At 60.8% G+C, this 15,661-nt stretch overlaps 1 protein-coding gene across 6 annotated transcripts in view; it reads left to right on the top strand.

The window, feature by feature from the left end:
* Positions 1-15,661, top strand: part of PRKAR1B (protein kinase cAMP-dependent type I regulatory subunit beta) — a 79,547-nt gene that overhangs the window by 48,294 nt on the left and 15,592 nt on the right. For 5 of the 6 annotated variants that reach the window (XM_081135287.1, XM_081135286.1, XM_081135290.1 and 2 more), the window contains 3 exons: positions 2,930-2,990; positions 4,149-4,270; positions 15,545-15,626. In XM_081135287.1, coding sequence (XP_080991413.1) covers positions 2,930-2,990; positions 4,149-4,270; positions 15,545-15,626 — 265 coding nt within the window. The remainder of the gene's footprint in view (positions 1-2,929; positions 2,991-4,148; positions 4,271-15,544; positions 15,627-15,661) is intronic. The other variant, XM_081135289.1, reaches the window with a different exon arrangement.

Here is a 15,661-nt window from a genome sequence, read left to right on the forward strand (position 1 = left end):
TCACCACCACCCCCACCATCACCACCATCACCATCACCACCACTACCACCCCCACCATCACCATCACCACCACCATCACCATCATCACCACCACCACCACCACTACCACCCCCACCATCACCACCATCACCACCATCACCACCACTACCACCCCCACCATCACCACCACCATCACCATCATCACCACCACCACCATCACCACCACCCCCACCATCACCACCACCCCCACCATCACCACCATCACCACCACTACCACCCCCACCATCACCACCATCACCACCATCACCACCACTACCACCCCCACCATCACCACCACCATCACCATCATCACCACCACCACCATCACCACCCCCACCATCACCACCATCACCACCACTACCACCCCCACCATCACCACCATCACCACCATCACCACCACTACCACCCCCACCATCACCACCACCATCACCATCATCACCACCACCACCATCACCACCACCCCCACCATCACCACCACCCCCACCATCACCACCACCACCACCACTACCACCCCCACCATCACCATCACCACCACCATCACCATCATCACCACCACCATCACCATCATCACCACCACCACCACCACTACCACCCCCACCATCACCATCACCACCACCATCATCACCACCACCCCCACCATCACCACCATCACCACCATCACCACCACTACCACCCCCACCATCACCACCATCACCACCATCACCACCATCATCACCACCATCACCATCACCACCACCACCACCACCATCACCATCACCATCATCATCACCACCATCACCACCACCATCACCACCATCACCACCACCATCACCATCACCATCACCACCATCACCACCATCATCACCACTACCACCCCCACCATCACCACCATCACCACCACCATCACCATCACCACCATCATCACCATCACCACCATCATCACCATCACCACCACCATCACCATCACCATCATCACCATCACCATCACCATCACTATCATCACCATCGCAATCACCACTACCACCTCCATCACCATCACCATCATCACCACCATCACCATCACCACCATCATCACCATCACCACCATCATCACCATCACCACCACCATCACCATCACCATCATCACCACCATCACCACCACCATCACCATCACCACCATCATCACCATCACCACCACCATCACCATCACCATCATCACCACCATCACCACCACCATCACCATCATCACCATCACCATCATCACCATCACCATCACCATCACTATCATCACCATCGCAATCACCACTACCACCTCCATCACCGTAATCATCAGCATAGGAAACAGCTGAGTCTCTCCTTGACAGTGGCTCAGTGAGGCTGGGACGTCTGTAATCGCCATTTCACTGAGGCTCAGAGATGTAGGTGGCACACCCAAACCCACACTTGTCCAGCTTGACAAGCACCCTTCTCTCTTAGATGGGCAGCCTGAGTGTCCAGTGCTGAGGCCCTGGAATGTGTGGTGGGGGGGCATCCCCAGGGCTTGATCCTGTCATGGGCTCAGTCTTCCCTCCTGGGAGGATGTGGCTCCTGTGTTTCTGGATGTTGAGGGGCACTCTGGAGACAGGTGGGGAGGCAGAGGTACTAGACACACTGCGTGCCCAGCGGCTTAGGTGGGAAAGGTCAGCCGCGCCATCCTGGAGTCCAGAACAGACATCTGTGGAAAAACCCTTGGTCCTGGGGCTAACATTCCTGCCCACACTTCACTGCTGTTGCATTTTTGTCATAGTTGTCTGGGGACAGGCATTTAGTGCCACGTGGCCTGTTCCTTGTGCCCTTTCCCTGTTTCTCTCCCTCCACCGTCTCCTACCCCTTGGGCAGGGCGGCCAGACCATGGGGTCTCCTGTTCCACCAGCCGTGCGTCTTGCCCATCCAGCGGGGGGGCGGGACAGAGGGACTGGGGGCTGTGTCTGCCCACTGTTCACATCTCCATGACCACCGGGCCACTTTTCTCTCCCTCCTGCCCCACAGTGGGGGCTCCTGCTGGCCCCATTTTCCCATGTGAGAAAGGTGCCTTTTTGAGGAGACACCGGCTGACTTCCTAACCAGTCGTGGCTGCTTCAGAGTCTAGAGCCACAGCTTGAAGTCTTTGTGAGAGTGGGTGGCACTGAGAGGCGGGGCCTGGGGACAAGCAGGGGACAGGCAGGACAGGCGGCCCCCGTGTCACCACTTGGAGGAGGTGACCCGGATGAGTTCCTTGAAGTTGCTCACTTCTCTGAGAGCTGATAGCGGAGCTGTCAATAAGCAAGACCAAAGCCCCCGAGTCCTTTCCAGTGTAGCTTCGGAAGTCTACCGGTCACTCCTTAGTGTCCTCTTAGTTAACCTGTTAGCCCTGCTCCCTGCAGAACCGGGAAGCGGGGGTCTGGGGCTGTGGCAGAGGCTGACAGCCACACTGGATGTGACAAATATTCAAAACGGCTTAAACCACATGGTTACTTCGCATGCTCAAGTTCTATGGGGCCAGAGAACCAGCTTCCCTCGCCTTGCACCTCTGTTCACAAAGGCCCAGGATGGCTGCGGGAGCTCCAGCCACCATCTCCATGTCCCAGCCAGCAGGACGGAATGAGGGAGGGGCTTTTCTCTTTAAGGATAGGTTTGATCGCCCCACCACTGTCGTTTATATCCCAACGGCCAGAATGTGGTCGGCAGTCCTGCAGGCGCTGGTGGGAGGCGCCTCGGGTAGCCTGTGTTTCTCGTGGTTTTCCGCTTGGGGACCAGGTGCTGGGCACTGGAAACTATAGCAGCTCCCTTGACTCCCAGTCATCGGAGGGGCTTTCGGGGTGTGGGTTGCTCAAAGGGTGTCCTCTGAAGCTTTCAGAGTCATGTCGGGAATCGGGACTTTCGTAGGGAGTCGGGCACAAAGACCCACCTCTTCTGTTTCCCCTTCTCCGCACAGGGCAGCACGCTGCGGAAGCGCAAGATGTATGAGGAATTCCTCAGCAAGGTCTCCATCCTGGGTCAGTCTGAGCCCCTCACGCGCCCTGGGTGCCGGCAGGTTCTGTGGTCTCAGTGCTGGGCACGTCGGGGATGGAGGGCACCCACGCTGACCCTGGGCACCAACCCTGACCCTGGGCACCAACCCTGACCACAGGCACCCACGCCGACCACGGCATCCACGCCCGCCCGAGCACCCACCCCGACCTTGGGGTTAGTTGGAAGCTTGGCCGTTGCAACGTGTGGCATCGACAGGAGTGTTAAAGCAGAGAGATCCCGGCTCCTAACCTAGATCTGAAACAGAGGCTTTGCGTTATATTTTTAGCGGCTGACCTACATAAGTAGCATCTGATAGTCCAGGCCGGGGAAATTTCTTGTGCCAAAAAAAGTTAATCAGGCAGTCGCATTCCCTCTAAAAGGGACATATTGGGGTGGCTATTTTTTCCCTCCCGAGGGTTAGGGATGGATCGCGGCAGGAAGGGAAGGTGTGAGAAGGGTGGAAAGATGTGCCGCATTTCAAAGCATTAACGATAAACTTGGCTTTGGAATCGAGGGTTTTGACCTGAAATAAGGGAGGCGCACTGTGCTCGGTGTTGCGACACAAACCAGTACGTGTCCTTTGGATGCTGACGAGTGGCGCTTCCTCAGAGCGAGGGGGCCTTGCTCCGGCCGCTCGGGATTGCTCTCGGCCTGGGCGGCCCCGGGCAGCCCCCTGTGCTGTCTGCAAAGTGCAGGCGGCAATGAGGAAGGTGCTCAGTACTCAGGTAGCTCCGGCTGCAGCGACCTGTGTGGGCCCCTGGTGGGCCTGGGCCCTCGCTCCCTCAGCTTCTGCTTGTTGTTAGTTCCCACCTGAGGGGACTTTTTCCATGGCTTTTCAGAGAGAGTGGAGGGGAGGGAGGGCTGAGGGGGGAGAGGGAAGCGCCTGTGTGAGAGCGACGCACTGACTGGTTGCCTCCTGCACGTCCCGACCGGAGGCGGGGAGCGACCCTGCGACCCTGCGACCAGGTGCGTGCCCTTCCCTGGGAACCGGAGCTGAGACCCTCGGTGTGGGGCTGGTGCTCTAACCACTGAGCAACCAGCCAGGGCTCCGCCTTCCCTTGTGTTAGTTCCATCACCGCAGGGCCGGGGGGCGGTGTCCTCTGAGATGACGTTGGGGTGACGTGCTCCTGTCCCCTCTCCAGAGTCCCTGGAGAAGTGGGAGCGCCTGACCGTGGCCGACGCCCTGGAGCCGGTGCAGTTTGAAGACGGAGAGAAGATTGTGGTCCAGGGGGAGCCTGGGGACGACTTCTACATCATCACGGAGGTGAGTCCTGCCTGGGCCTCGCCCCGAGGGGCCCGCGCGAGGGTCACGGAGCCGTGAGCGTGGCTCTGGGGGGGGGCAGGCACCTGTCTGCTGCCCCAGCCCACACCTTGTCCTCCCGCAGCAGGCGCCGCCTGGGCCGGGGCAGGCCCCGCACACCCTCACCTGCGCGGCTGCCTGAGACCGGGGGTCTGCTCTGAGCACACGGAGTCCCCACGCCCGCACGTGTGATGACGCGCAGTGCACGTGACGCGGGCTCTAGGCGAGGCCGGTGGCAGCGCTCGTCAGAATCTGGGCGGGAGGAGGCACCTGGGCTTTCCCTGCACGCGGCCATTTAGGGCCCGTGGGATCTGGCCGTGGTAGTTCTTACCGCGGCGCGTGGTCTGTAACGATCTCAGGTTAAAAGTTTGATTTTTAAAAACGGCGCCAGCTTCTCAGCTGCACGCGCGTGACTCACTTTTCCCATCCGAGAGCCCTCGCCCAGGGCCGGCAACAGGTGGCCTGGGGCTGTAATCCGTGGCAGCCACGCTGAGCCTGTCACTGATCCGGGCAGGCAGCTGTCGTGGCCAGTGTTCCTCCCCGGGGCTGCGCCTCCGCTGAGCCCGCAGGGAAGGCCCTGCAGGACAGGAGCCCGGGAGGGAGGGAGTGACCCTGGACTGGGCGGCCGCCGTCCTGGATACTCAGCGGCTGGACCGTGGGAATGGTCTGGCCCGTCTCCCCGCTCTGTCCTCAGGGGCGGGAGAGTCGCATGTCTCACGCTCATTAAACACCCGTCAGCTGTGTGCTTTGCTGTCCGGGAAGGGAGCCTCCGGCACGGCAGAGCGTGGCCTCGCGCACCGTCCCTGCGGCCTGAGGCCTGTCCCCGCCCACGGCACCGGCACCGTGTAGAAAGCAGGCTCCATACGGTGTGAGCAATAGAGATAAAGTCCCGCGTGCTCAGGGTCTCCTTTCCGCCGCCTGCTGCGTCCCACAGGGAAGCTCTGACGGCTGTGCAGGGGGGCAGGACGGCGGGAGGGGGCACTCACCGGGGGGCATCAGAGGCTCTGGGGGGTCAGAGGGTCTTCTCGCACCACTGGAGCCTCAGGCGGTGCCCCGGTCGCCTCCCTGCCTCCCCAGCCCCCAGCCTGGACGTGTGAATGAGGGGTGAGTCCGCGCGTGAAAGTGCAGGTCACCTCCAGCCTGGAGAAGGGAGCTTGGGGAGGAGCCCCCTGCTCGGGGCGGGGGGGGGGGGGGGGGGGTAGGGAGGCCTCAGCTCGTTCGTCCTCAGAGTGGGAGCCTCATTCAACAATAATGTTTCTTAAGAAGGAAAAAGGAAGGGAGACTGAAACCACAGGCTCTCGGCTCCCCCGCCGGGCTGTGACTTCAAAGACCTCGGTGCCAGAGGCGCTGCCTGAATCCGACCCTGGCCAGCAGCGAGGCCCCAGCTCCTGCGTGCTCAGGGCCCAGCCCAGCCCCCCCAAACGCTACTTGAGGACAAAGTGACAGCTCAGAACACAGCTGAGGCTTTCGCTGCAGAGCTCGGGGACGGTGGACCCCGAAGCCCACATGTGTATCTTGTTAAGTCCCCTGCAGGTCTGGAAAGAGCCTGGGGTCTGTCTCGTGATTTTGGAAGGGGGTTGGGGGGAAAGTGACCTGTACACTCCAAATGCAGCTGAGGTTGCCGGGGGTGGGGCGGGGGGGACAGGCGGGCGGGTAGGGCGCTGTCCTCACTCTGCGGACGGCGGGGGTCACGCTCAGCCATGCTTGGGCTGACCCGGGGACCCTCGGCCACAGGCCCCCAAGTTGCTCTGCCGACTGGGGTCTGGCCCTCTGTGATAGCCGTCTGTGACCTCCCTCCATCTGCGGCCGTGAAAGTGGCCTTGGACATGACCCTGTCTCCAGGCGCCCGTGGGCCTGGCATTTCCCAGTGGAAAGAGCGAGGTGTAGCTGAGGTGGAGGCTGGGCCGCTGCGGCCGTGGCTCCGACACCCGCCCGAGTGCTTGGTTGAAGGCGGTGCAGGAAAGCGGCCTTCCCGCAGGAAGCGGAGGCTGGCTGCTGACGGCGCCTCAGCTCTCCCGTGAGCAGGGGACGTGGCGGCGGTGGCCTGGGGCCCAGGCTGCGTCTCCCCTCCGGGACCCTGTCCTTGGAGCCCGTGGCCCCGCTCTGAGACGACCCGGGATGAGGCTCGTTTCTAGCCTCTGGTCACTCCCGCTGCTGCCTTGGAATACCGCCCGGCGGGTCTTCAGAGGAGCAGCCCCGGCCAGCACCCGCCTGTGGCCGCAGAGAGGCCCAGCCCAGGACCCCGCTCGCCTCACGGAGCGTGAAGGCCGCCCTGACACAGGGCCGGGGGCGTGTGGCCGAGAAAGGCGGACCCTCGTGTCCTCTGCCCACACTCGTCCTGGTGCTTGTGGCCCGTCCGGCCTGGGGACTCGTATCCACCTGCGCACTGTTTTTTCAACATTTGAATGAATAAACTGCCAGTATTTAAAAAACCAGAGTATTTGACGTAAAAATCTGGATCTCTGCTCCTTACAAACGTGGCACCTGGTCGCTTGGACTTGGTCCCTGCCCGGCCACAGCCGGGTGGGGCTGGGAGGCGACTGCCCCGGGGAGGGTGCTGCCCGGCCCCCGGCCCCTCCAGCCCTGTTGCCTGGCTGGCGGCTCTGCGGCCCCCGTGAATGGTCTGGAAGCCGAGGGCCTGGGCCGCTGGCCAGTGCAGACAATTGTCGATTATTCTCTGTGGCCACGGCCTCCGTCCAGCTGGGTCCAAGGCCACGGGTGGCAACAGTGTAGAAATGTGTGTGTGAGGCGTAGATGGGCAGGGGTCCTCACAGATCACTCGGAGAGGAGGGCGTCCCCGCCCTGGGTACGCGGTCAGCCGCGATAACGGGACCTGAGCTTAGGATGTGCCAAGTGTCGCCTGAACCCCACCGCACGTGTGATCCGACTGCACCCTGTGAGGGAGGCTGGGCGGGGAGGGCTGGTCCTTTGCCCAAGGACACACACGGCCGCAAGTTACAGATCCGAGTCAGCCTGCGTCTTACTCCCATGTCCGGGTGGCTCTGCTCCTGCTCTCTTTGCTGGCAGCCCTGGCTATGTGTGTATGTGTGCACATGTGTGCGTGCACATGCATGTGTGGCTTGTATGCACATGTGTGCACCATGCGCATGTGTGCACGAGTATGAGTGTGCACGTGTGTGCACCTGTGTGCGTGTGCATGAGTGTTCACGTGTGTGCGCTTGTGTGCACATGTATATGCGCGTGTGTGAGCATGTGTGTGGTGTGCATGTGTGTGCATGTATATGTGCGTGTGTGCATGTGTGCACGCATGTGTGTGCAGGTATATGTGTGTGTGTGCATGTGTGTGCTTCTTGTCCTAGAACAGTGTACACACGTTCTGCTTCCTGTATTTCCAGTGTTTCTCCTCCCTCCCCCCCTTTGGCTACTGATGGAGACCTGATCGTGTTTTCTTCTGGCTCTGGGTGCCGGGCATTGCTGCTGCGTGTCCATTAAAGGCTGTTAGAGTCGTTTTCATGATCATCTTCGAGGCCGTGTGGTTTTGGGCAGCAGATGCTGAGATTCCACCGGCTCCTGCTGCAGTGAGGCCCTGACCACCCTCTCTGGGGCTCCCGATGCCGCCTGCACGGAAGGATTGCCAGGGTTGGGCCCTGAGAGCGACTCGGTGACAGTGACCAGCCCTGGCCTCTGTGACAGGTCTTGGCTTGGTGGCAGGCCTGTCCTCCCGCCACAGACTGAGAGCATGCGGTGTGGGGGTGGGGCCAGCTCACGTCCTCGGCGTAGTGCGCAGGCCTCTGGAATGTAACCGGCCTCCGGAAGGTGTAGTTTTCACAGCGTTGTAAATGTGTTTGAAGTGGTCTCCTTGGCAACGAGGATTTTTCCCTTTTCCTCTGTGATCAACAAATTTGGTCAGTCACAGTGGGACCCGGCTTCACAGGAATCGGACACTCTCAGAACTTAATAGGCCTTTGCGACTCAGGCTGTGTGTCCCCGTGGCCAGGTGCAGTCCCGTGGCCGTCTCAGGACAGATGCATGGTGTCGGCCCGGCCACCAGCCCCGTTCTCTCCCCTTGCGTCTGTGGACCAGGTTGGAGGAGTGACCTTCGAGGGCCCATCCCATGGGGCTGCCGCCTGTGGTTCGGGAGGCTGCCTGGATGGCCCTGGGTTTGGGGACACAGCTGATCAGAGAAGCCAGGCCTGCACATCCCCCTGGACAGCCTCCGGAAAAGAGGCCACGAGTGTCACAGGTGGAGCAGAAGTTGGTGTCAAGGATGGTTTAAGGCTAACAGTCCCGCTCCCAAGGCCACGTGCGGGGTAGACACTTGTCTCAGTGACAACCTGGCTGGTTGATATTTCAGTAAAGGAGAGAGCCCGCCCCAAGCATGGGGATGACCTGACGAAGGCCTTTATCCTATTAACATTATTATTTTTAAAATATGGTTTTGTTACCTTTTTTTGTTTGTTTTAGAGAAAGTGGGAGGGAGGGAGGGAGGGGGAGAGAGAGAGATCCATGTGAGAGAGAGACATTGATTGGTTGTCTCCTGCACGCACCCAACCAGGGCTGGGGATCGAACCCGCAACCCAGGTACATGCAGGGAATCGAACCTGTGACCTTGGGCTGACCCTCTAACCACTGAGCCACACCAGCCAGAGCAGCCTTTATTCTATTAAAAGAGTTTGTGGAAAGCCTGGGATGGGCCACCCTGGTGGGAGCTGCTTTCTTCTCATAGGTTGATGGTGCGTCTCTTTGTTTTAATATCTTCTTTGCCCCTGTCCCTGTGATGCTCGTGAATCCAGCTGGCCCATGGCCACTGGCCATCCACAGCACCCAGGTGTCTGGTCAGACACGAATATAGATGGTTCTGTGACGGGATTTTCTGATGTGATGAACACAGACACCAACTTACTTTGAGCACAGCAGATGCCCCTTCACAGCGAGGGTGGGCCTTGCCCCATCAGTTGAAGGCTTTCCTTAACAGGAAAGGGACCGAGGCCCCAGGAGGAGGGGATCCCACCTGCAGGTGGCCTTTGGACTGAGTCTCGGCGAGCTGTTCCTTGACACAGGTGTCTCCACGCACTTACCCCATTGATTCTGTTTCTCTGGAAAATCCTGCCTCCTCCACCTGCCTCCTGGCTCTTCCAAAAAGTCAGGCCTCTGGCAGGTGGGTTGCAGGCCTCCATCTCAGGTTCCCTCTGCCATTTCCTTTGAATGGCCCTGTTTCCGTGCCCACAGGAACCTCCATGCAGCCTGGGGGCAGCTGGACCCCAACAGTCGGTTCCCATAAAATCCTGAGAGTGAAATTCCTCTGCTCTCACGCCAGCTGCACCCGGGAGGCGTTGCCATGGAAACTCTGGATTGGATTTATCTCCTCTCAGCAAATTAATTTTATGAATGTCCACAAGTGCAGAAAAGCACATTTTGGAGCCGCGGGTGGCCCAGGAACCCCCCCCTCTCGCCACATCTGCAGGGGGCGTGTTGAGAATTCACCGTCCTCTCGGAACATTTAGGCGGGAGATCCCCCGGCCCCCATGCACACATCTTCCCTCTGCACCTGCCACGTGAGGCACAGCTGCTGCTGGGTGGGGCCATGGCAGCCACTGGGCTGTTTATTTTCAGAGGAAGGAAATCCTCCAACCCACTTTCCAGAGGTTTGTCCGGTCCCACATGGAGAAGAGGCCAGGCTGAAGCAGAAGGGCCAGGGACGTGGACCCAGGAGGGAGCAGGGATCATCCCAACTGACAGGGAAGATGTGGGTGGGCAGGTGGGGCTGGGTGTTGAAGGGTGAGTAGAAGTTTTCCAGATGGAGAAGGTGGGGGCAGGGCGCCCAGGTCTGGGGGAGGGTGGGCACCAGGCCATGGTGGGGTGCAGAGACAGGCAGGAGGAGGCCTGCCAGACCACTGCTCCCTGTGCCTTGGGACAAACAATTTGGGCATTCGCTCCCAGTGTCCACGGGTCAGTATCCCCACAGGGTCAGGACTGGACTTGGGCTCCGTCCAGTAGATGGTGTTGCATTTTCAAGGCTGATGCTGGACCTTCCCTGCTGGGGGAACTTACAGTGGTGCTCACTGGCCACGGGTCAGCGCTTAGGCGGCCCTCTCGGTTCAGCCTCTTTTAGCAGAAAAATAAAAACTCTCCGACTGCGCCGAGCCGGAAGGAACACTTTTCCAGATGGCCCGGCTGGGCGGGGAGTCAGACTGTGATCTGCCGCCCGGCCCGGTCACCCCCTCGGAGGGGCTCATAGAAGTGGAATCACACAGGATGCGTCCTTCTGTGTCTGGCTGGTTTCACTCCACACAGTGTACCCCAGGTTCATCCGCGTTGTAGCAGGTGTCAGTTTCCTTCCCTCAGGGCTGAGTAAGATCCCATCGAATGGATGGACTGCATTGTGTTTATCCAGCCAAGCTAATAATGTTGGCGGCAACCACCGTGAACACTTTCTGCACCTTCACTGTGTCACTCGTTTCTGTGTTTAGCCGATTGACCCTGTAAGTCCCTGAAGTAGTGACCGTTACCCTCCCAATTCACCAATGAGAAAAACCCCTTGTGCAGAGGACACCAGCCCCCTGAATCATCACGCTCCTGACACCTGTCAAGTCGAGTCTAGCCAGAGCCTGGGAAGTAACTGGTGTCTTATTTCACAGCAGGGAAACTGAGGCTGGGAGAAGTGAGGGGCCACATCCATGGCACCCGGCCGACCGGGGCTGAGGTCTGCCTCCGGAGCCATGGTGCCCAGGCAGCAGGGTTCCCAGGCCCTGGACACTCCGCCTGCCTTGTCCTGCTGAGTCTAGAAAAGCCCACAGTGACCAGACAGTTTAAGCAGCAACACAAGCGAGATAAAACTCAATCCTTGGCCTGTCGGTGCCTTTGGCCTGTGGCTCTGGGGCAGTGCTCTTGACCTCTGCAGCCTGGTACCCTGAGCAGAAGGCGGGGATACCCCAAAAGCGTTATGCGCCGCGTGGCCTCGGGCCTGGACAATGAGAGCAAAGCTCTGCAGGGGCAGCCTTGCCCCTGGGGCCCCAGCCCTCCTTCGGGTCTGAGAGACACGTCACTGCCCCGTGTACCCCGGGGAGGGGTGCCAGCCCCGTTCCCCAGGAGCCCCGGTCACATCCCCTGAGGGCAGAGCCTGCCTCAGAGCACCAGGACACCCCGGGTTTGGAGCGGGACCCTTGCCAAGTGGGGCCTCTGCTGCCTCCCGATCTGGTGCCACCTGTTCCCGGCCCCTAGCCCTGGTGCCAGACCCATGTCACTTGTGTTTTTTTCCCACGGAGGCTGTCGGATTGTACCCGCGCCAAGGCCTCGACCTCATGGATGATCCATTAAACGTTGGCACAAAACCGACCTTGGGCTGCTCACCAGCCGGGTGTGTTTTTGCAGTTGTTTTGACGACAGTGTGCAGCCCCGAGTGTGTGACGGACGTGCACAGCAGGGGCGGGCGGGGACTCCTGCTGAGGCCGACATGGCCCCTGGGAGCAAACGGAGGAGAAGGCTCGCAGCTGGGCCCCGACACCCGAGGCGCAGGCAGGCAGGGAGCTCTCGGGGACGCGCCCGCCTTGGGGACAGAGGACGGACTGGGAGGGACACGACTTTCAGCGACGGTTGCGAAAGCGTCTTCCATGTGGAGAAAACAGCTTCTGTCCCAGTGATTGCTTGTTTAGAAATGTGTGCACAGGGCTCATTTATGCAGAAGAGACCACAGAGCTGCCTGGGAGGTGTTCACAGGCACCCGCTATGTGGTCTGTGTGCATGTGAATGTTGCGTGTGCGCGCGTGTGTGTGCATGTGGAGGCCTGGTTGTGTGTGAGAGCGTGTGCGTGTGCACCTGTGTATCTCCTGTGGGCGTGTGCCTGTGTGCATGGGTGCTGCTGGGAGTCTGTTTCTGCTTAAATACAGAAAGACGCCGGCAAATGACACATTCACCAAAAAGGCAAAGCAGGTGCAGTTGTGAGTTTTCCAGGCTCCAAGGGCTGTTGCCAGGGCCGGGATTTCTTGTGAATGCTGAGAACCTGGGAATCGGCATTTTGTCTCGTCCACTCTTCAGATTCACGCAGAGTCTGTGCCCTCGCGGCCGTCCCGTTGGACGTGCACGAGGCTGTTTCCAGAGCCAAGGTGCTCTGCCCTTCCCGGTGCTGTCACTGGCTTCGCAAACGAGGAAGCAGGCTCGGGAGGGAGAGACCTTCGCCAGACTGTGGCTCGTGACCCAGGGCCCAGTGTGGGCTCCGGACCCGTGCGAGGTGCCATCCGGAGCGTGGACAGGCCCCTCCTCCGTCTCGGCCGGACTGGCCGGGTTACTGCGTCTTTAACGCCTCCCCAGTACCTGCCTCCTTGCGTTTTTCAGTTGCCTTTTAATTTATGAAAGTGATAGAATTTCCATTTATGGCTGTGATATGTAAGTAGTATCGGGGCTGGTCTCTCTGGGCTCCTTCACCCCAGAGCTGGTCTTGGGGCTCGGGTTCACCCCTTTCTGCATCCTGACGCCCACCGTAGGTGCGGACGCCGGTCCTGACTGCGCTCTGGGTGCTTGTTTCCGTCTCGGCTGTGATGACCGGTGTGGCTGATGGATGCCGATTCTGGTGCTCAGCCCTGCACGTGTCCCCGCTGGGGGTCCTCGGAGGACCCTGAGCCCAGTGCCTTGGGCTGGGCCAGGCCGGGCCGGAGGGGCCATCGGAGGGACCGGGGAGCCCCAGAGACCCTGCTCCATGAGCGCCCTCCACCAAGGCCCGATTGCTTTTCATTTTTGTCAGTCATGCTTGCCCACTCTAGAAAACCAAAAGGTCAGTTTTGTTTTTGATTTTATAGAAAAATGTTTAAAAATAAAACAGATGAGCCCTGGCCAGTGTGGCTCAGTTGTTAGCGTGTCATCCTGAGCACTGCAGGGTCCCAGGTTCAATTCCTGGTCAAGGGCATGTACCTGGGTCGCGGGTTCAATGCCCAGCCCCAGTTGGGGGGCACGTGGGAGGCAACCAGTCGATGTGTCCCTCTCACATCGATGTTTTTCTCTCTCTCTCCCTTCCACTCTTTCTGGAAAGCAATGGAAAAAATATCCTTGGGTGGGGATTAAAAAAATAAAGCTAAAAAAGTTGAAAGGAAAGCGGGTCCTTTACCCGCCATCCACTAGAGCACGGCAGTAACCGCGCCCCCGAGTCCTCCAGGCCGCGTCCTCGGGGCTGTGACCTGGTTTATTTTTAGAGCTGGGTTAGAATCAATAACTGAGAAATTTGGGGACTATGATCTGGAGTTTTGGCATGTGTGTTTTTCCAGCCCAGAAAATTCCAGCTCACTGTCCCCGAGGAGTCTGCTGCCGCTCGGCCGCCTGGGAAACGCCGCTCGGACGGGGCTGTTTCCAGGACTGAGCACGGCAGCTTCGCGGGCTTGTGTGGTCACGCCTGTCGCCGTGTCGTGGGAACACGGCTGTGCTGCCGAGCGCCTCCCTGCTGGCCCCTCTGCCCGCTTCTCTCCCCCTCACTGCCAGGCTCAGCGTCTCGGGCTGGCGTTCGGGCAGAGCGGCCCCGGGACGGGGACATCCCAGGGTGGGGACAGTGTATCTGCCAGCGAGGCAGCCTTAGCCGTGGTAACAAGCAGCCCCCCGACGAGGCGGCTGAAAGAATGTGGAGTGTCCTGTGGGTCCTCGGGTGGTGGCCGCGTCCCACGTGGCCCCTCCACTGGGGGCTCTGCCACCGGATGTCCCACAACAGCCTTTGCCTTTGGCCGCCTTGGGTGGCGTTTCCGTCTTCTGGGGTTCCCACGATGCCCTCAGCCTGGATCCCGCGGAGAGGCCCTGTAGACAGGGACCCCGAGCCCTGCCTGGTTCTCAGAGGCGACCGCAGTCCACGTGTGGGCAGAAGCTGGCCGGAGGTGGGCGGAAAGGCGTGTGTCCCGAGTGTCATGAATAAAAAGGCGTGGGGTGTATGGGGCACCCAGACCATCACACCCGCCACAGCGGCTCACTTACTGGGGGGCCGGCAGTTTCAGACGTTAGAACCCCATGGTGGCCGGAGCCCCGGTGCCTCCCTCAGCCGTGGCCCCAGCGTGGCCCTGAGCCATAGCTGTGCCCAGGGCCTGGCTTGTGCTGGTGCTGGACCCAAACTGAGCACCCTGGGGGCTGTCCTGGTGTCTGGGGCCCAGGGCTGTTTCTTGAGGGGGCTTCTTGTCCTGGTGGCGGCATTCGTGTTGGAGACGGCGGTGGGCAGTTTCCACGGCCTGACCCATCCATCAGCTAGCGTCACGAACACCCGACGCCTGGAGCGGGGCCAGCCAGGGGGTCCCTCCTCGGGGGTGGGGGCTGTTCAGGGCACCGTGGCGCCACGGGATCCCCTGACCTGCCGTCCCCCAGACGATGGCCCGGTGGGCATTACACATTAACCAGGCGCGGCCGGCGGCGAGGAGGAGGCCGGGTCTGGGTGCGGGTGAACCGAGCCCACTTGGAAACAAAGTCACGTCTGCCGGTGCCGAATGGGCGGCAGCCGTGCCTGGACGTGCCTCGGCGCCCCGGCGTCCTCAGCTGTGAAGGGAACGCGGCACCGGGGAGGTGGGGTGAAGGGAGCTGTGACCGACTGGGTGGCTCAGAATTAAAATGGGGAGGCGTTTGAGACCAGCCGGTGAGGGGCTCGGCTACGGGTGACACCGTGTGCGCTGGGCCGTTCGTAAAACGCCCCTCTGTCTTCACGGTGGCTGGTTCCCGGTTACGGAGGACAAGGCGTCTCGGGGTCCCACCAACAAGGGCGGCCCCAGTTACGTGGCAGGCGAGGGGCCGGCGGCCTGAGTGCCCTCCACACCAGTGCCCCTGCCCGGGACCCTCCTGCCCCAGGCTGCCCAGCGTCCGTCCCCCCACGGGGCAGAGGCACTGGGGTCACGCGCCCCGGGCTCTGTCTCGTCCCCACAGCCGAGTGTTAATCATTGAGCCGGGCGAGGTCTGCAGACACTGCCCGTCGGCTCGGGAGGGGCCGCTCCTCGCGGGTATGTGACCCTGAGACCAGACTCTCCCGCTCTCGCCAGGCGTGACGCGCTCCCAGTCCTTGAGACTCAGCAAAGGTCAGCTGGAGCAGCGTGTGGGTTCTCCCTGCCGCCATCGGGCCTGCCAGCCCCCCGAGTTCCCACGAGGACACGGGCTCCGGCCGGGGGCACAGCAGCAACCCACAGCCAGCGCTGGGCCCTCCGGCCACGAGGAGGAAACGGGGGATTCAGCGTAGGGGTGGCTAGAGGGAGGGGGAACCCCATCACATGGGACCCCCCGGTGGGTGACCTCCAGCCGGCTGACCCTCGTGTGTCCCCTTGGCGTCCGCAGGGCACGGCCTCTGTCCTCCAGCGCCGGTCCCCAAATGAGGAGTATGTGGAGGTGGGGCGCCTCGGGCCCTCTGACTACTTTGGTGAGTGGGGAGCTCCCACACTCGGGGGCCTGGGA

The sequence above is a fragment of the Miniopterus schreibersii genome (genome assembly GCF_964146895.1).
Source record: "Miniopterus schreibersii genome assembly, chromosome: 4".
NCBI lineage: Eukaryota > Metazoa > Chordata > Mammalia > Chiroptera > Miniopteridae > Miniopterus > Miniopterus schreibersii.